Consider the following 22059-nt stretch of genomic DNA (forward strand, 5'->3'; position numbering starts at 1 on the left):
CTTAACCTTGGTGTCATCGTGGCCGGATCATTACAGTGATGCTCATTCCAAGGAACTTGAAGCTGTGAACCTCAGCACTGTTGATGTAGACAGAAGGATGAGTGCATTAGCCCTCTTCCAGGAGTCAATAAACAACTGTTTTGTTTTTACTGACATTTAGGGGAACGTCGTTGTGATGAACTTTGGCCCGTAATCCCCTCTGCCCTGGTGAACCAAGCGCTCAACCAGATACATCTGGAACGCCCTGCCTCCATCAGCCCCTCGGCAGTCCCGGGGAGGGTGTTGGCGCCGGCTCGGGGTCGGGGGCAGCGCGGATCCAGTCCCTGCCGCACGCCGTCCGATGCATCGCCATCGCCGCCGCCGCCGCCATTTTGTGCACCGGGCGGGCGGCCGGGCGGGCAGGCAGGAGCGAGCGAAATGGCGGCGGGCGCGGGAGGCGGTGCGGTGCGGCTTTCGGGCCGAACTAGGGCGGTGTGAGCCGGCCCGTGATAGGGCAAAGGTAGGAGCTACCTGATCTGACCAGCCACTTGCTCGTAACTCCTTTCTATTTGTTTAAAGAATATTTACAGCCATTATTTCATCGCCCAGTTTGTGGTTCAGGTATGAACCAAACACGCACGTATTTGCAGAGAGGGGCGAGCTGGCACCCTCCCTGCTCTTCAGTGAGACCAATCCTCTCCTTCCCGTCAGTTCTCCCACCGGTCATTCCAAACTCGTCCCGAGTCCTGATCCACCCTCCCTGTCCCGCTCCCCCCACATGCCCCAGCCCCCCCCCCCCCCCGTCCCGCTCCCATCTCTACAAGTACAACAGCCCTCATTGCCGTGTTCCCATCAAATACCCACTAACTCCTATTGCCCTGCTCCTACCGTGTCTCAGCTCCATTGCCCCTCTCCCATCATATGCCTCACCACCCCTCTTACCCTATCCCTATCAAATGCCCTACTACCCCCTTTGCCCTGTTCTAATTAAATGCCCTACTACCCCATTGCCCTGTTCCAATCAAATGACCCACTACCGTGTTCCCATCATATGCCTCTCTACCCCCTATTGCCCCTGCTCTTATCAAATGCCCCAACATTCCCATTACCCTCTTCCCATCAAGTGCCTCACAACTCCCCATTGCCCTGCTTGGTGCTAATCATACGGCTAATCATAATTTTACAGTGCTTTGTAAAAGTATTCAGTCTACACCTTTCACTCACATAAATGACTTACAATCTATGAGCAATTTAACTGAATTTTTATTTGTGAATTGCATACTCCTTTTTCACAGTAGAGCCCAAAAACAGGGAAAATGGTAAAGCCTGAAAAACTAAAAACTCAAAATTGGAAATGTCGACAGTTTAAAAGTATTCATCCCCTTTGCACCTCTTGCAGCTTTTACAGCCAGTAGTCCTTTTGGATAAGTCGCTATTAACTTTGTGCAACGTGATGGAGCAAGATTTGCCCATTCTGCCGTACAAAATTGCTCCAGGGGTGCAAGGTTAGTTGAGGAGCAGCGATGGACAGCCAGAAATGTTGGATCAGGTTATGGTCAGGACTCTGACTGGGCCACTCAAAGACATCAACTTTCTTCTTTTGAAACCCATTCCATGGTTGCTCTGGCATGTGTGCTTTTGATCGTTGTCCTGCTGAAAGACAGACTTCCTCCCCATTTTAAGCTTTTTTGGCAGAGGCTAGCAGGTTTTTAATGTAGAATCTCTCTTTATTTAGCAGCATTCATCTTCCCATCAGTTCTGACCAGGCTTCCAGTCTGCTGTCGAAAACGAACTAGGGCGGTGTGAGCCGGCCCGTGATAGGGCAAAGGTAGGAGCTACCTGATCTGACCAGCCACTTGCTCGTAACTCCTTTCTATTTGTTTAAAGAATATTTACAGCCATTATTTCATCGCCCAGTTTGTGGTTCAGGTATGAACCAAACACGCACGTATTTGCAGAGAGATTAGGGATGGTGTACCCTGGATGATGCACAGTATTAGATTTATGTCACACATACTGCTTAGCGTTGAGGCCAAAAAGTTCAAATATAGTCTCATCTGACCACAAGACCTTCTTCCACACAGAAACATAGAAAACCTACAGCACAATACAGGCCCTTCGGCCCACAAAGTTGTGCCAAACATTTCCCTACTTTAGAAATTACTAGGTTTACCCATAGCCCTCTATTTTTCTAAGCTCCATGTGCTATCCAAAAGTCTCTTAAAAGACCCTATCGTATCTGCCTCCACCACCGTTGCTGGCAGCCCATTCCACGCACTCACCACTCTGAGTAAAAAAAACTTACCCCTGACATCTCCTCTGTACCTACTCCCCAGCGCCTTCTCCTCAGCACCTTAAACCCGTGTCATCTTGTGGCAACCATTTCAGCCCTAGGAAAAAGCCTCTGACCATCCACACGATTAATGCCACTCATCATCTTATACACCTCTATCAGGTCACCTCTCATGCTTCTTCGCTCTAAGGAGAAAAGGCTGAGATCACTCAACCTATTCTCATAAGGCATGCTCCCCAATCCAGGCAACACCCTTGTAAATCTTCTCTGCACCCTTTCTATGGCTTCCACATCCTTCCTGTATCTTTTCGGTATCTTCCAAGTGACGCATTGCAAAGTCTTTATGAGCAAAGGTATGCATTTTGGGCTCTATTGTGAATAAAAGGAGCATGTGATTCACAAATATAAATTCTCAGTTAAGTTGATTGAAATCCCTTGTAATACTCATTTATGTGAACAAAGGGTTGGGGGCTGAATACTTCTTCAAGGTACTGTATCCCACTTCTTGCTACTTTCACATCCTGCAAGTATCCTATATCGCTTTATTCTCCCAGCCCTTCCAATGTCCTTATATTCTCACAGCCTTTTGCATTCCCATAGTGCATCCAATTTCCAGACTTCCTGCAATTATAAGGGTCATTATCACCCCACTCTGATATTTCTCCTGTTCTACTCCCCAACCATATTTCTTCCTGCTGTTCCTGCAGCTTTCAATTATCTTGGAGCCTGATATCACCACTGCCTGTACAATTTATCTTATTCCCTACTCTTGCCAAAGCTCTTCCTGTAGACTATCCCACTTCATTTTATTCTTACGCCTTCTAGTTTCACCATTCGTTTCTACATCCACAGTCCACTGATTATCCCACTCCCTCTTTTTATAATCCCTCCAACTAACTGCTCCCTCCTCTTCCTGTAGCACCTATTGTTATCCCACTCCATCTTGTCCCACAATCCTTCCAATTGTGCAACTGTCTCCTATCTCTTAGCTTCTCCAATTATCCACCTCACACTATTCTCACTGCCTTTCTAATAATACTGAGCCCTCTTCTCCCCATTGATCTTTCTGACAGCCACTTCCTTTCTCTGTTAAGATTCCATATCTAGTTTAATCACAAGTTTTATACCTGGAATCTGAACCCAATTAAATTACATTAGTCTGTTAGTTTATTTGATCTGTAATGTGAAACATTTTTAAAGATCAATACCTGATAATTTCCTTCAGTCAAAAGAATTACAATATTAAATAAAGTACCTTTAAGGATAGTTTTTACAAGGGCATGTGTGAAGTTTTTCTAAATTGCTGGTGGAAATCTAGTGTTCTCTTTTTCAGCAATACTCACAATTCTGTGTTATCTTCTTGAACACACGGCTCAGAATAGAAACTACTGGGTTAAATGGAGTAAACTCTGTAGCCCCGCTTGGGTTGGTGCTTTGTCGATTTAATGTTTACTTCAGGATTAGCGAATATGACCTCTCGTGACTTAATGGATGAGTGAAGATTACAGGTTAGTGAATAATCTGTGACACTGCAGATTACTGAGTGTGATTTCTGATCAGACTACAGATTACTGAGTGTGATTTCTGACGACACTACAGATTACTGAGTGTGATTTCTGATGAGGCTACAGATTACTGAGTGTGATTCCTGCCAACACTACAGGACGACACTACAGATTACTGAGTGTGATTTCTGACGACACTACAGATTACTGAGTGTGATTCCTGCCAACACTACAGGACAACACTACAGATTACTGAGTGTGATTTCTGACGACACTACAGATTACTGAGTGTGATTCCTGCCAACACTACAGGACGACACTACAGATTACTGAGTGTGATTTCTGACGACACTACAGATTACTGAGTGTGATTCCTGACAACACTACAGATTACTGAGTGTGATTTCTGATGAGGCTACAGATTACTGAGTGTGATTCCTGCCAACACTACAGGACGACACTACAGATTACTGAGTGTGATTTCTGACGACACTACAGATTACTGAGTGTGATTTCTGACAACACTACAGATTACTGAGTGTGATTCCTGCCAACACTATAGGACGACACTACAGATTACTGAGTGTGATTCCTGACAACACTACAGATTACTGAGTGTGATTCCTGACAACACTACAGATTACTGAGTGTGATTTTTGACAAGACTACAGATTACTGAGTGTGATTCCTGACGAGGCTACAGATTACTGAGTGTGATTCCTGCCAACACTATAGGACGACTCTACAGATTACTGAGTGTGATTCCTGACAACACTACAGATTACTGAGTGTGATTTTTGACAAGACTACAGATTACTGAGTGTGATTCCTGACGAGGCTACAGATTACTGAGTGTGATTCCTGCCAACACTATAGGACGACTCTACAGATTACTGAGTGTGATTCCTGACAACACTACAGATTACTGAGTGTGATTTCTGACGACACTACAGATTACTGAGTGTGATTCCTGCCAACACTACAGGACGACACTACAGATTACTGTGTGATTTCTGATCAGACTACAGATTACTGAGTGTAATTTCTGACGAGACTACAGACTACTGAATGTGATTTCTGACGAGACTACAGATTACTGAGTGTGATTTCTGACGAGACTACAGATTACTGTGTGATTTCTGATGAGACTACAGATTACTGAGTGTGATTTCTGATGAGGCTACAGATTACTGAGTGTGATTCCTGCCAACACTACAGGACGACACTACAGATTACTGAGTGTGATTTCTGATCAGACTACAGATTACTGAGTGTAATTTCTGACGACACTACAGATTACTGTGTGATTTCTGATCAGACTACAGATTACTGAGTGTGATTTCTGACAAGACTACAGATTACTGAGTGTGATTTCTGATGAGGCTACAGATTACTGAGTGTGATTCCTGCCAACACTACAGGACGACACTACAGATTACTGAGTGTGATTTCTGACGAGGCTACTGATTACTGAGTGTGATTCCTGCCAACACTACAGGACGACACTACAGATTACTGAGTGTGATTTCTGACGAGGCTACAGATTACTGAGTGTGATTCCTGCCAACACTACAGGACGACACTACAGATTACTGAGTGTGATTTCTGACGACACTTCAGATTGGTGAACGTTGATTAGTAAATTTTTGAAGTATTATGAGGAGGTGTATGGCACAGCCTCAGATTAGAGGGATGTCCATTTTGAACAGAGATGAGGATTTTTTTTTAGCCAAAGTGTGGTGAATCTGTGGTATTCATTGCCACAGGTGGCTGTAGATGCCAAGCCCGTGAGTATATCCAAAACAGAGTTTGATAGGTTTTTGGTTAGGCAAGGCATCAATAGTTACAGGGCAATGGCAGGAGAATGGGGTTGTGAAGGATAATAAACCTGGCACTGCCATGAAGGAATGGCAGAGCAGACTCGATGGGTCACGCGGTGTAATTCTGCTCCTGTGTCTTACGGTGTTATGCAGTAATAGGTATATGCTTAGAACAATTGGGCTAAATGGACCTTTTGTGAACAGAGTTATTTAATTACTTTAATTCTGATTTTTACTTTTACTTGGCTCTTATGTGTAGTTTTGTTTTCTGTAGCTTTGGCTATGACTACTGGACTGCTGCATTCAGTTTCAGAGAGCCAAATATTTCCAACCAGGCAGCAATAGCTATTGCGTTTGGGAGTATTGTGACCGGAAGTCATGCATTAATACTTCCTCATACTTCAATAATTTACTGTGTTGGGTAGCAAACTATTTAAAAAAGCTAGCAGCGGATAGATGGTGAGCATTTATACTTGGTGAAGCAAGTGATTTTGTTAATGGGTTCACTCCACTGAAAATTGTAGTTTTAAGACTTAAAACAAAAGCAGTGGCTATGAAGTTTGAAAAAATGGATCTGGAAACATACAGAAGCTTGAGTGAAGGAGAATGTTATGTGACTGATAGTGGTGTAAGGATGATAGGAGACATTGACAGAGTGGATGATGAGTGACTTTTTCCCAGGGTGGAAAATCCTAGTACTAATAAGGAGATTGAAGGAAATTTTAGAGGCGATGTCAGAATTATCCTGGTAAATCTCCTCTACACCTTCTCCATAGCTTCTCCATCCTTCCTATAATGAGGCGACCAGAACTGAACACAATACTCTTTAAGTGCAGTCTCACCAGAGATTTGTAGAGTTGCAACATGACCTCTCTACTCTTGAACTCAATCTCCCTATTAATGAAGCCTAGCATCCCATAGGCCTTCTTAACTATCCTATCAACCTGCGCAGCGACCTTGAGGGATGTAAGGTCCCTCTGTTCGTCCACACTCTTAAGTAACCGACCATTAACCCTGCCTTCTGGTTTGTCCTTCCAAAATGCATCACCTCACACTTATCCAGTTTGAACTCCATCTGCCGCTTTCTGCCCAGCTCTGCAGCCTGTCTATATCCTCTTGTAACCTTCGACAACCTACAGCTCCATCCACAACTCCTCCAATTTTCGTGTCATCCGCAAACTTACTCACCCATCCTTTTGCCTCTTCATCCAGGTAATTTATAAAAATCACAAAGAGCAGGGGTCCCAGGACAGATCCTTGCGGCACCAACCTCCAGGCAAAATACTTTCCTCCACTACTACCCTCTGCTGTAAGCCAATTTTTTTTATCCAAACAGCCAAAGTTCCACTGATCCCATGCCTCATGACTTTCTGGATGAGTGAAGACTGATGCAAAATACTTTTTCAGTTCAACTGCCATTTCCTTGTCACCTGTTACTATCTCTCCAACATCATTTTCCAGTGATTCAATATCTACTCTCGCCTCGCTTTTACTCTTTATATATCTGTGAAAGATTCTGGTATCAATTTGCTCTATTATATGCCCTGTCTTTTGCTTTTATGTTGGCTTTGACTTTCCTTGTCAGCCACAGTTGTTTATCCTGCTACTTCTTTGGGATGTATCTATCCTGTGCCTTCCAAATTGTTCCCAGTAATGCCAGCCATTGCTGCTCTGTCATCATCCCTGATGGTATCCCTTTCCAATCAGTTTTGGCCAGCTCCTCTCTCATGCCTCTGTAATTCCCTTTACTCCACTGTAATACTGAAATATCTGACTTTAGCTTCTCTCTGTCAAATTTCATAGAAAACCTACAACACAATACAGGCTCTTTGGCCCACAATGCTGTGCCCAACATGTACTTACTTTAGAAATTAACCCAGCGTTACCCATAGCCCTCTATTTTTCTAAGCTCCATGTACGTATGTAAGAGTCTCTTAAAAGACTCTATAGTATTCGCCTCCACCACTGTTGCCGGGAGCCCATTCCATGCACTCATCTCCCTCTGCGCAAAAAAACTTAACCCTGACATACTCTACAGATTTCCCCCGCTAGTCGAAGGTAGAGCGTTCCTATGAAACGGTTCGTAAGCCGGAATGTTGTAAAGTGAAGGAGCAATTGCCATTTATTTATATTTGGAAAAATTTGTGAGCATTCGTAGACCCAAAAAATAACCTACCAAATCATGCCAAATAACACATAAAACCTAAAATAACAGTAACATATAGTAAAACCAGGAATGATCTGATAAATACACAGCCTATATAATGTAGGAATATTTTTCTGCAAGTATTGCAGCACTGTCTGCCGCAGCGAAAATCTCACGCAAGTGCTTTCGGCAGCACTCGCGGCAAAAACACACGACGCAAGGCACTCCTGGCAGAAACACATGGTGCAGGCGCTCTCGGCAGAAACACTCTTTCCAGTAACCTTTAAGCTGTGAAGCTACCAAATAACACATAAAAATACACAGCCTATATGAAGTAGAAATAATGTATGTACAGTGTAGTTTCACTTACTGGAATCGAGGAGAGAGCGAGCACACTGTTGATGATGTGTTAGGCTGAGTTGTCGGAGGTTGGGGTGGTGGGAGGTAGAGGAGACTGGGGTATCATCTCATCGTCGTCTGTTTCCATCAGGGCAGGCAGGTCACCTTCTATGTCTGCCTGCCTCAATGTTGAAGGTCAAGTTTCGTCGCCTGCTGTGGATGATGTGGAAGGCTTGAAGAACAACAGTATGCTTGACTGCTTAGCCTCGTGCATCTTTCTATCATACAGTTCTCTGTAAGCACTCAAACCATCCTGCAAATATGCCCTAAACCTACGTACCCTTTCAAAATTGAAGTCGTACTTTTCTGCAATCATTGCAGCATTGTCAATCGCAGTGAAAATCTCACGCAATTCCTTCCCGTTCAGTTTCTGGACGTCTTCACTTTCAGGCCGTTCGCTTCTGCGTTCGGCTTCAATTGTTATCCTTTTCTGTTCATCAGCTCTTCATCTCTCAGTTCTTGGTCATGGGATGCCAAAACCTTTTCAACATTATCTTAGTCAACTTCCACAAACCCTTAGCCAAACTCACTATGTCCTTACTTTGTTCACCACAATTGAAATGCTTAATTATGTATAGTTTTACGCTGTGTAACACCCTTACGTGAACTGAGAGCATGGATCAGTACTTGGAGATATTATGTGGTGGCTATTACAGAGACTTGGATGGCTCAGGGACAGGAATGGTTACTTCAAGTGCCGGGTTTTAGATGTTTCAGAAAGGACAGGGAGGGAGGCAAAAGAGGTGGAGGCGTGGCATTGTTGATAAGAGATAGTGTCACAGCTGCAGAAAAGGTGGACGCCATAGAGGGATTGTCTACGGAGTCTCTGTGCGTGGAGGTTAGGAACAGGAAGAGGTCAATAACTTTACTGGGTATTTTTTATAGGCCGCCCAATAGTAACAGGGATATCGAGGAGCAGATAAGGAAACAGATCCTGGAAAGGTGTAATAATAACAAGAGTTGTCATGATGGGAGATTTTAATTTCCCAAATACCGATTGGCATCTCCCTAGAGTAAGGGGTTTAGATGGGGTGGAGTTTTTTAGGTGTGTTCAGGAAGGTTTCTTGACACAATATGTAGATAAGCCTATAAGAGGAGAGGCTGTGCTTGATTTGTTATTGTGAAATGAACCTGGTCAGGTGTCAGATCTCTCAGTGGGAGAGTATTTTGGAGATAGTGATCATAATTCTATCTCCTTTACAATAGCATTGGAGAGAGATAGGAACAGACAAGTTAGAAAAACGTTTAATTGGAGTAAGGGGAATTATGAGGCTATCAGGGAGGAAATTGGAAACAGATGTTCTCAGGGGAAAGTACAGAAGAAATGTGGCAAATGTTCAGGGAATATTTGTGTGGAGTTCCGCACAGGTACGTTCCAATGAGACAGGGAAGTTATGGTAGGGTACAGGAACCTGGTGTACAAAGGCTGTAATAAATCTAGTCAAGAAGAAAAGAAAAGCTTACAAAAGGTTCAGAGAGCTAGGTAATGTTAGAAATCAAGAAGATTATAAGGCTAACAGGAAGAAGTTTAAGAATGAAATTAGGAGAGCCAGAAGGGGCCATGAGAAGGTCTTGGCAGGCAGGATTAAGGAAAACTCCAAGGCATTCTACATGTATGTAAAGAGCAGGAGGATAAGACATGAAAGAATAGGACCTATCAAGTTTGACAGTGGGAAAATATGTATGGAACCAGAGGAAATAGCAGAGGTACTTAAAGAATACTTTAGTATTCACTATGGAAAAGGATCTTGGTGATTGTAGTGATGACTTGCAGCAGACTGAAAAGCTTGAGCATGTAGATATTGAGAAAGAGGATCTACTGGAGCTTTTGGAAAGCATCAAGTTAGATAAGTCATTGGGACCGGATGAGATCAAGTCAAGTCAGGTCACTTTTATTGTCATTTTGACCATAACTGCTGGTACAGTACATAGTAAAAATGAGACAACTTTTTTCAGGACCATGGTGTTACATGACACAGTACAAAAACTAGACTGAACTACGTAAAAAAAAACAACACAGAGGAAGCTACACTAGACTACAGACCTACACAGGACTAGATAAAGTGCACAAAAACAGTGCAGGCATTTCAATAAATAATAAACGGGACAATAGGGCAAGGTGTCGGTCCAGGCTTCGGGTATTGAGGAGTCTGATAGCTTGGGGGAAGAAACTGTTACATAGTCTGGCCGTGAGAGCCCGAATGCTTCGGAGCCTTTTCCCAGATGGTAGGAGGGAGAAGAGATTGTATGAGGGGTGCATGGGGTCCATAGATGTACCCCGGGCTACTGTGGGAGATGAGAGAGGAGATTGCTGAACCTCTGGCGATGATCTTTGCATCATCAATGGGGACGGGAGAGTTTCCGGAGGACTGGAGCATTGCGAATGTTGTTCCTTTATTCAAGAAAGGGCGTGGAGATAGCCCAAGAAATTATACACCATGAGTCTTAGTTCAGTGGTTGGTAAGTTGATGGAGAAGATCCTGAGAGGCAGGATTTATGAACATTTGGAGAGGTATAATATGATTAGGAATAGTCAGCATGGCTTTGTCAAGGGTAGGTCGTGCCTTACGAATCTGATTGAATTTTTTGAGGATGTGACTAAACACATTAATGAAGGAAGAGTAGTAGATGTAGCCTATATGGATTTCATCAAGGCACTTGATAAGGTATTCCATGCAAGGCTTATTGAGAAAGTAAGGAGGCATGGGATCCAAGGGGACATTGCTTTGTGGATCAAGAACTGGCTTGCCCATGGAAGGCAAAGAGTGGGTGCAGATGGGTCATATTCTGCATGGAGGTCATTCACCAGTGGAGTGCCTCAGGGATCTGTTCTGGGACCCTTACTCTTCGTGATTTTTATAAATGACTGGATGAGGAAGTCGAGGGATGGATTATTAAGTTTGCTGATGACACAAAGGTTGGAGGTGTTGTGGATAGTGTGGAGGGCTGTCAGAGGTTACAGCGGGACATTGATTGGATGCAAAACTGGGCTGAGAAGTGGCAGTTGGGATTCAACTCAGGTAAGTGTGAGGTGGTTCATTTTGGTAGGTCAAATATGATGACAGAATATAGTATTAATGGTAAGACTCTTGGCAGTGTGGAGGATCAGAGGGATTTTGGGGTCCGAATCCATAGGACGCTCAAAGCAGCTGCGCAGGTTGACTCTGTGGTTACGAAGGCTTATGGTGTATTGGCCTTCATCAATCATGGAATTGAATTTCGAAGCCGAGAGGTAATGTTGCAGCTATATAGGACCCTGGTCAGACCCCACTTGGAGTACTGTGCTCAGTTCTGGGCGCCTCACTATAGGAGGGATGCGGAAGCCATAGAAAGGGTGCAAGGGAGATTTACAAGGATGTTGCCTGGATTGGGGAACATGCCTTATGAGAATTGGTTGAGTGAACTGAGCCTATTCTCCTTGGAGCGACAGAGGATGAGAGGTGACCTGATAGAGGTGTATAAGATGATGAGAGGCATTGATCATGTGGATAGTCAGAGACTTTTTCCCAGGGCTGAAATGGCTGCCATAAGAGGGCACAGGTTTAAAGTGCTGGGGAGTAGGTACAGAGGAGATGTCAGGGGTAAGTTTATTGCGCAGAGAGTGGGGAATGTGTGGAATGGGCTGCCGGCAACGGTGGTGGAGGCGGATACGATAGGGGCTTTTAAGAGACTTTTGGTTAGGTACATAGAGCTTAGTAAAATAGAGGGCTATGGGGAAGCTTAGTCATTTCTAAGGTAGGGACATGTTTGGCACAACTTCGTGGGCCGAAGGGCCTGGTTTGTGCCGTAGGTTTTCTATGTTCTAACTTGCTCACCAGTGGTCTATATATTCCTGGGTTATCTCTTTCTTTCTTTCTTTCTTTCTTTCTTTCTTTCTTTCTTTCTTTCTTTCTTTCTTTCTTTCTTTCTTTCTTTCTTTCTTTCTTTCTTTCTTTCTTTCTTTCTTTCTTTCTTTCTTTCTTTCTTTCTTTCTTTCTTTCTTTCTTTCTTTCTTTCTTTCTTTCTTTCTTTCTTTCTTTCTTTCTTTCTTTCTTTCTTTCTTTCTTTCTTTCTTTCTTTCTTTCTTTCTTTCTTTCTTTCTTTCTTTCTTTCTTTCTTTCTTTCTTTCTTTCTTTCTTTCTTTCTTTCTTTCTTTCTTTCTTTCTTTCTTTCTTTCTTTCTTTCTTCTTTCTTTCTTTCTTTCTTCTTTCTTTCTTTCTTTCTTTCTTTCTTTCTTTCTTTCTTTCTTTCTTTCTTTCTCTTTTTATTAATTTTTAAGCAAACATAAATGAAACATGAATACAGAGAGTTTGAGAGTACATAGTTAATAGTTTAAATAGACATTCAAATAGATGATAATCAATATATAATAACCTCCCAAACTCATGGTATTTATGAACAAAAGAAGTAAAAAAAAACCCAAATAAAAGAGAGGAAAAAAACACTAACCAACATGGGCCATTGCATAATGTCAAATATATACAGTAGTGCCAATAACTCCGAACCTCCATCCAAATAATTAAGGATAATAAAAGTGAGGTTTAGGAAAAGACAATTTAACTCATATGAAAATGTTGAATAAATGGTCTCCAAGTTTCTTCAAATTTAACTGAAGGATCAAAGACAACACTTCTAATTTTTTCTAAGCTCAAACAAGAGATAGTTTGAGAAAACCACTGAAATATAGTTGGAGGATTAATTTCTCTCCAATTCAATAAAATAGATCTTCTAGCCATTAATGTAACAAATGTAATCATCCGTCGAGATGAGGGGGATAAACGACTATTATCTGCCATTGGTAAACCAAAAATTGCAGTAATAGGATGCGGTTGGAAATTGATATTCAGAACTGTTGAAATAATACTGAAAATATCTTTCCAGTAATTTTGCAAACAAGGGCAAGACCAAAACATGTGGGTCAATGAAGCAACATCAGAAAGACATCTATCACAGGTTGGATTAACATAAGAATAAAATCGAGCAAGTTTATCCTTAGACATGTGAGCTCTATGTACAACCTTAAATTGTATTAGGGCAGGTTTAGCACAAATAGAAGAAGAATTGACTAATTGTAAAGTTTTCTCCCATTGCTCAGTGGGTATAAGACAATGAAGTTCTTTTTCCCATTCCTTCTTAATATTTTCTGATACTTCTGGATGTATTTTCATGATCATATTATAAATGATGGCTACTAAACCCTTCTGACAAGGATTCAAAGCTAAAAAAATTTCCGTAATGTCCAATGGACATAGTTTTGGAAAAGACTGTAACTCATTATTCAAAAAATTTCTAACTTGCAAATATCTAAAAAAATGAGTTTTAGGTAAATTATATTTATTAGATAGCTGTTCAAAGGACATAAAGCTATCATCTAAAAATAGATCACGAAAACATGTTATACCTTTTGTTTTCCATAAAACGAAGGCTTGATCCATAAAAGAGGGCCGAAAAAGAAAGTTAGATATTATAGGGCTTGATAAGATAACTTATTCAAGCCAAAAAATTTACGAAATTGAAACCAAATTCGCAATGTATGTTTAACTATAGGATTAGTTATTTGTTTATTCAATTTAAATAAAGAAAAAGGACGTGAAAATCCTAAAATTGAAAACAATGAAAAGTCTTGTATGGATTTACATTCCAAATTTACCTATTGTGGGCAAGCTGCTATAGTTGATTCTTGTGTCCAAAATATTAAATATCGTATATTAATTGCCCAATAGTAAAATCTCAAGTTTGGCAAAGCCAAACCGCCCTCCTTCTTAGGCTTCTGTAAATATTTTTTGCTTAGTCTAGGATTTTTATTCTGCCACAGATAGGAAGATATTTTGGAGTCAATGATATCAAAAAAAATTTAGGAATAAAAATTGGTAATGCTTGAAATAAATATAAGAATTTGGGTAATACCATCATCTTAATAGCATTAATTCGACCAACCAATGACAAAGATAATGGAGACCACCTGGTAACAAGTTGCTTAATTTGGTCAATTAAAGGTAAGAAATTAACTTTAAATAAATCTTTATGTTTTTTGGTAATTTTAATACCCAAATAAGTAAAATAATCTGTGACAACTTTAGGGTTATCTCTACTCCCTTTCTTGAACAACCCTCCAATCCTCCGGTACTTCTCTCATCCTTATTGATGACACAAAGATCATCTCTAGAGGCTCTGCAATCTCCTCCCTTGCTTCCCACTGTAGCCTGGGGTATATCTCATCTGGTCTTGGTGACTTAACTAACTTGATACTTTTCAAAAGCTCCAGCACATCCTCTTTCTTAATGTCTATATGTTCAAGCTTTTCAGTGCGCTGTAAGTCATCCCCACAATTGCTAAGGTCTTTTTCCCTGGTGAGTACTAAAGCAAAGTATTCATTAAGTACCTGCACTACCTCCTCCGATTCTATGCACAAGTTTCCTCTATCGCACCTGATTGGTTCTATTCTCACATACATCCTCTTGCTCTTCACACACTTGTAGAATGCCTTGGGGTTTTCCTTACTCCTGCTCAGCAAGACCTTCTCATGGCCCCTTCTTGCTCTCCTAATTCCATTCTTAAGCTTCTTCCTAGCAACTTTGTAATTTTCTAGAGCTCTAACAGTACCCAGTTTCTTAAGCCTTTCATAAGCTTTTCTTCTTAACTAGATTTTCTACATACTTTGTACACCATGGTTCTTTAACTCTGCTATCCTTTTCCTGCGTCAATGGAACATACCTATGCAGAACTCCATGCAAATGTTCCCTAAACATTTGCCACATTTCTGCCATGCATTTCCCTGAGAACGTTTGCTCCCAATTTATGCTGTCAAATTCCTGCCTAATAGTATCATATTTCCCCCTACCCCAATTAAATGTTTTCTCAAATTGTCACCTCCATCCCTCTCCAGCTCTATGGTAAAGGAGATATTGTGGTCACTACCTCTAAAATGCTCTCCCATCGAGAGAGCTGACAGCTGACCAGGTTCATTTTCCAATACTAGATCAAGTACAGACTCTCCTCTAGATATCGACATATTGTGTCAGGAAACCTTCCTGAACACACCTAACAAACTCCACCCCATCTAAACCCCTTGCGCTAAGGAAATGCCAATCAATATTAGAAAAATTAAAATTTCCCATCACAACAACCCTATTATTATTGCACTGTTCCAGAACCTGCCTCCCTATCTGCTCCTTGATATCCCTGTTACTATTGGGGGGGTGGACTATAAAAACACCCAATAGAGATATTGCCCCTTTTCTGTTTCTGACTTCCACTCACACAGACCATCCCTCCATGACTTCCTCCTTTTCTGCAGCTGTGACGTTATCCCTAATTAGCAATGCCACACCCCCACATCTTTTGCCTCCCTCTCTGTTCTTTTTGAAACATCTAAAGCCTGGCACACTCAGCAGCCATTCCTATTCCTGAGGATGGCCACAACATCATAGTTCCACATACTGATCCATGCTTTAAGTTCATCCACCTTGTTTATAATACTCCTTGCATTAAAATACTCATCTCAAAAACATCTGCCTGTCCTCCCTCACAAACTCCCTACAAGCTGTCTCTACATGTGCTCCAACCTCCCCATCCTCTGCCTCTTCACTTCACTTCCCACCCCGTGCAAATCTAGTTTAAACCCTCCCCAATAGCATTAGCAAACCTCCCCGCCAGGATACTGGTCCCCCTCAGATTCAAGTACAACCTTTCCTTTTTGTACAGGACAAAAGAGGTCCCAATGATCAAAAATCTGAATCCCTGCCCCCTGCTCCAATCCTTCAGCCACACATTTATCCTCCACCTCGTTCTATTCCTATACTCATTGTCATGTGGCAGAGGTACCAATCCCGGGAGGTGAAAGAAAAAGGGGTTTGGGGTGATAGAAAATTTCAACTAAAAACAATGATACTAATCTACACTGGATAATCGTCAACATGTCAAGAATGGCTGGTATTTTGACATGCACATGGGAACATAGGAGCAGGAGTAAGTCACTGGCCTTAAGATAGCACCGATAAGTGGTTACTTTGTGCAGCTCCAATGGGAATCATCAAATATTCCTGTTTAGGACTACTGCAGCTGAAATCCACAAACACAACCAAGTGTACTTCAGTAAGCAACATCATTTTAAGACATTTAAAATATCTATCAATACTCAAATCTAGCAAGATTGGCAGACCCCAGACGGCAGACTCAGGTTACACGCGTGTCCCCTTTAGGAAAATGGAAACGCAGAAGACGAGCCAGTCTGCAGGTACAATTGAAACACAGAGGCTAGACGCCCACTGCCGACTATCATACTGACGAATGTGCAGTCTCTGGAAAATAAAATTGAAGAAGTCAGGGCAAGATTGCAGTACCAGAGGAACATCAGAAACTACTAACAAGAGAAAATCTGCAGATGCTGGAAATCCAAGCAACACACACAAAATATGCTGGAAGAACTCAGCAAGTCAGGCAGCATCTATGGAAAAAAGTACAGTCGACGTTTCGGGCCGAGACCCTTTGGTACTTAGTGTCACGGCTATCCTCTGTCATTTCAAACACATCGTTGCAGCCCCATGACTTCACCGTTCTCTGCAAAGACAACACTAAGCTTTTAAAGGTAGTAAGGTGGAGCATGCTTTATGATTAAGTCATCATGGTGCACAGACGTGGCAGTTCAAGTGTCATCCATTTTATCTGCCGACAGAAATTTCTGCCATCATCCTGGTAGCTGGGTGGCGGGGTGAAGATATATCTCCATCAAAGGAGCTGTAGGTGCTCCTCCTCTCTGCTCATCAGCAGGTTACCCTTGGCAAGGTGCAGCACCTGCTTAGCCCCTCCAATCAAGGTTACATGGATCCAAGGGGGCAGATAGTGAGTGGATGGTCGTGTGAGCAGCTGATGCTCACCACGTCCAGGTTATGCGACCACTGACACCAGGCAGACAATTTCTGAAGAGTATCACGGGTGGGGTCACTCGTCTTGTAAAGACATTGACCAGAAGAAAGCAATGGCAAACCACTTAAGTAAAAAAATTTGCTTCTAAATTCAATTTCTTGATTGATGAAGGCCAATAAGCCTTCTTAACCACAGAGTCAAACTGTACAGATGCTTTGAGCGCCCTGTTGAGATGTTAAAAGATTAATTTGTTCTGCTGCCATTCAGGACATTGGAAGCTAAGCTACGCTGCAGGCTTCCTTGTCTTGCATGCAGGGTGTGGCAATCTAATTATACTCTGTCTCTGGAAATGCTGAACTAAGGCTACATCCATACTACACCGGTTAAATCCGTAACCAAAGTTTTTTCTCTTCGTTTTGACCCTCCATCCACACTAAAGTGCTGTTTTAGTCCACCGAAAAAAGAGCTTTTCTAAAACGCTCTCCAGGGTGTGTAATTTTGAAAATGCTAGATTGGCCGGAGCAGTGTGGACGGGGTAGCCGGAGAAATCTAAAAACACTGTCATGACGTGCTGGAACAGATGCTGGCGGCAGCGCGCCATTTCATTGTTTTCTTCAACGCAACCTAACAATTTCAGAACAGACGGCAACGAGACTGAAGCCAGAAGAGTTAGAAATGTACTCACCAAATACTTTGACCCATAACTTGCTGAGTAAATAAGTATACTCACTTCGCCCTGTTTTCTGTCCTTGCTCGTATGAAGGTGGTTTACCTATTTATGCAAGTACTTCTCTGACAATGGATGTGTAACAGCCTAATGTAACATTGTATGGAAATACAATATAACACTGATACAGACATGTTTTATACATTTAACAAGGGGCTTTATTAATGCAACAGAGTTAGTCGGTTTTTCAATGTTCGTCGTCAGCTGGGTCATACTGTCCATGAACTCCCTGTCGGTTACCGCCATACGCTCCAGTATTTGTTTTTTTTAGTTTTAAGTCCTGCGCGAGAGCCAACAGCTGTCCGTCATTTAAGTTTTTCTAGTCTGTAACTGAACAAACACGCACCGTCTTTCACAGCGAGATTTGACACCAAACATGTCGCTTGTTTTCGGTAGATGTGTCCTACACATGCGCAGGAGGAGGAGATTCGCTGAAATCACCATTTCAATGTGGACAGAGATATTTTCAAAAACGCTTGGTGTGGACGCCTATCGTTTTTATGCGAAACCGGCATTTTCAAAATTATCCGGTCTAGTGTGGACTAGCTAATTGCTCTCGAGTGGCTGGCTGTTACTTTTGCCTTTAGGTGAGTAAGTGGTCTTTGTCAAGTATTGTTGAAATGTTAAAGGATAATTTGTCCTGTTGACTTGCAGGAAATTAGATGCTTTTAGATGATTAAGTGGTCTCTGTCAAGTACTATTGAGATGTTAAAGGATAATTTGTCCGATGACATGCAGGAATTTAAATACTAATCACACACATTGATCTTGGGTGGACAACCTTTGCTTCTGCTTCAGTATTCTTTGTCTCGTACTATCACCATCACTATCAATATCACCAAGACCAAGGAGATGGTGATAGACTTTAGGAGATCTAGGCCTCATATGGAGCCAGTGATCATTAATGGAGAATGTGTGGAGCAGGTTAAGACCTACAAGTATCTGGGAGTACAGTTAGACAAGAAGCTAGACTGGACTGCCAACACAGATGCCTTGTGCAGGAAGGCACAGAGTCGACTGTACTTCCTTAGAAGGTTGGCGTCATTCAATGTTTGTAGTGAGATGCTGAAGATGTTCTATAGGTCAGTTGTGGAGAGCGCCTCTTCTTTGTGGTGGCATGTTGGGGAGGCAGTATTAAGAAGAGGGACGCCTCACGTCTTAATAAGCTGGTAAGGAAGGCGGGCTCTGTCGTGGGCAAAGTACTGGAGAGTATAACATCGGTAGCAGAGCGAAGGGCACTGAGTAGGCTACGGTCAATTATGGAAAACCCTGAACATCCTCTACATAGCACCATCCAGAGACAGAGAAGCAGTTTCAGCGAAAGGTTGCTATCAATGCAATGCTCCTCAGACAGGATGAAGAGATCAATACTCCCCAATGCCATTAGGCTTTACAATTCAACCGCCAGGAGTAAGATATGTTAAAGTGCCGGGGTTAGGACTCAATGTATTTAAGTAAACTACTTAAGAACTTTTTAAAAGCTATTAATAATGCTTTTTGAGAGGGTGATTTTAGATGCATATCATATTTTTACTGAGTTGAGTATTGTATGTAATTAGTTTTGCTACAATAAGTGTATGGGACATTGGAAAAAATGTTGAATTTCCCCATGGGGATGAATAAAGTATCTATCTATCACTGTTGTCAGGCATGTGACTGTGGGGGTAGCTAATAATTGTCTCTTGCATATGTGACTGACTGGGTAAGACCCTATAAAAAGGGGGGGCTGTTCCCTTGTTTGGGGAGCATCGCTTGACAGGACTCTGCAAGCACTGCGAAGTTTGTTAAGCGATCCTCCAAAAAAGCTTGTACTTGCTTACATAAAAAATTGTGACTATCCACAGGAGTTAGCATATTGTATTTGTATCAAGTGTGTAAGAATCTCAAGAAAACTAACCGATACTATGGACTCAGACTCCAAGATCCCTCTGATCCTCCACACTGCTAGGAGTCTTACCATTAATACTATATTCTGCCAGTTGTTGGAGAAAATCCTGAGAGCCAGGATTAATGAGTATTTGGAGAGATATAATCTGATTAGGGATAGTCAGCATGGCTTTGACAAGGGCAGGTGGTGCCTTACAAGCCTGATTGAATTCTTTGAGGATGCAACAAAACACATTAATGAAGATAGAGCAGTGGATGTCATGTATATAAATTTCAGTACGGCATTTGATAAGGTTCCCCATGCAAGGCTCCTTCAGGACGTAAGGAGGTATGGGATCCAAGGAGACCTTGCTTTGTGGATCCAGAATTGGCTTGCCCACAGAAGGGAAAAGGGTGGTTGTAGATGGTTCGTATTCTGCATGGAGGTTGGTGACCAGTGGCGTTCCACAGGGATTTGCTCTGGGACCCCTCCTCTTTGTGATTTTTATAAATGACCTGGATGAAGAAGTAGAAGGGTGGGTTAGTAAGTTTGCTGATGACACCAAGGTTGGGGGTGTTGTGGATGGTCTGGAGGGTTGTCAGAGGTTACAGTGGGACATCGATAGGATGTAGAACTGGGCTGAGAAGTGGCAGATGGACTTCAACCCAGTTAAGTGTGGAGTGGTTCATTTTGGTAGGTCCAATTTGAAGAAAGAATATAATATAAACTCTTGGTAGTATGGAGGATCTGAGAGATCTTGAGGTCTGTGTGGATAGGACATTCAAAACTGCTGCAAGGTTGACAGTGTTGTTAAGAAGGTGTATAGTGTGTTAGTATTCATCAGCCGTGGGGTTGAGTTCAAGAGCTGTGAGGTAATGCTATAGCTATATAAGACCTTGGAGTACTGTGTTCAGTTCTGGTCACCTCATTACAGGAAGGATGTGGATACTATAGAGAGAGTGCAGAGGAGATGTACAAGGATGTTGCCTGGATTGGAGGCTGTGCCTTATGAGAATAGGTTGAGTGAGTTTGGCCTTTTCTCCTTGGAGTGACGAAAGATGAGAGGTGACCTGATAGAGGTGTATAAGATGATGAGGCACTGATCGTGTGGATAGCCAGAGGCTTTTTCCCAGGGCTAAAATGGCTAACACGAGGGGGCATAGTTTTAAGGTGCTTGGAAATAGGTACAGAGGGGATGTCGGGGTAAATTTTTCTCAGAGAGTGGTGGGTGAGTGGAATGGGCTACTGGCACGCTGGTGGAAGTGGATACAATAGGGTCTTTTAACAGCCTCTTAGGAAGGTACTTGGATCTTAGAAAAATAGAGGGCTATGTGCTAGGGAAATTCTAGGCAGTTTTTAGAGTAGGTTACATGGCTGGCACAACATTGTGGGCCAAAGGGCCTGTAGTGTGCTGTAGATTTCTATATTCTTTATCATTCTCTTAAAGCCTCATCTGCATCCTTAGATAATCAAATAATGTGCCCTAGTTTATTACCATTCCAGCCAAACCCATCCCTTCCCCCCCCCATATATGGTGCTGTTGTGCCAAGAATTGACACATTTTTCCATTCCCAGTCTTTGACCCAGAAATACAATTTTGATCTTATTTTGATGCCTGTTTAGATGTTGCTCAAGTAGTAATCTAGTTATTATTACCTTTGCTTTAGAAACATAGAAAACCTACAACACAATACAGGCCCTTTGGCCCACAAAGTTGTGCTGAGCATGTCCCTACCTTAGAAATTACTAGGGTTACCCATAGCCCTCTACTTTTCTAAGCTCCATGTACCTATCCAGAAGTCTCTTTATCATGTAGATGCAAGCCTTCTATTCCAGCTCTGCAGAGTTTTCTCAACTATGGCACCAGGCAGCATTGCAGTCTGTGGGAATCACATACAGTGATTCCCTCCTTATCTGCGAGGGATTGGTTCCGGGACCCCCCACGGATACCAAAAAAGCGTGGATGCTCAAGTCCCTTATTTAACCTGCGGCGCAGCTCTGAATCCGCAGTGTTTCTGTTCACGAAAATAATCACGGTCACAATTGAAAATAAAGTGGAAGTAATAAAGCTATCGGAAAGAGGTGAAACGCCATCGGTCATTGGAAAAGCGTTAGGCTACAGTCGGTCAACGATCGGAACAATTTTATGGATAATGTGAAAGGTCCTGCCTGGATGAAAGCTACAATTATTACTAAGCAATGCAATGGTTTGATTATTGAAATACATACGTTTCTTAAGTGTTTTATATGCATAGAAGGGTAAAATATATACTATATACGAAGAAAAATGTTTTACTAACTGAGGCTAAATAATACCGGATGTACCTGTTCCGACTTCAAATCTGTTTTAAAGATGGACTCAGGAACGGAATTCCTTCATAACCCGGGGACTGCCTGTACTTTTAAATCATCTCTAGATTACTTATAATACCTAATACAATGTAAATGCTATGTAAATAGTTGGTATACTGTATTGTTT

At 42.2% G+C, this 22059-nt stretch overlaps 1 protein-coding gene across 8 annotated transcripts in view; it reads left to right on the plus strand.

Moving 5' to 3' along the window:
• The first annotated feature begins 372 nt into the window (after positions 1 to 372).
• The window catches only part of klhl22 (kelch-like family member 22), a 121051-nt gene continuing 99364 nt past the window's right edge, over positions 373 to 22059 (plus strand). For 2 of the 8 annotated variants that reach the window (XM_073055600.1, XM_073055603.1), the window contains exons 1-3: positions 374 to 499; positions 1715 to 1807; positions 3606 to 3780. Coding sequence is in view for 1 of the 8 variants with exons in the window: in XM_073055603.1 (XP_072911704.1) it covers positions 3764 to 3780 (17 nt within the window). In the remaining 7 variants the exon portion in view is untranslated. Of the gene's footprint in view, positions 500 to 1714; positions 1808 to 3605; positions 3781 to 18109; positions 18301 to 22059 lie in introns of all 8 variants that reach the window. The other 6 variants (XM_073055596.1, XM_073055598.1, XM_073055597.1 and 3 more) reach the window with 6 other exon arrangements.

The sequence above is a fragment of the Hemitrygon akajei genome, chromosome 9, assembly GCF_048418815.1.
Source record: "Hemitrygon akajei chromosome 9, sHemAka1.3, whole genome shotgun sequence".
NCBI lineage: Eukaryota > Metazoa > Chordata > Chondrichthyes > Myliobatiformes > Dasyatidae > Hemitrygon > Hemitrygon akajei.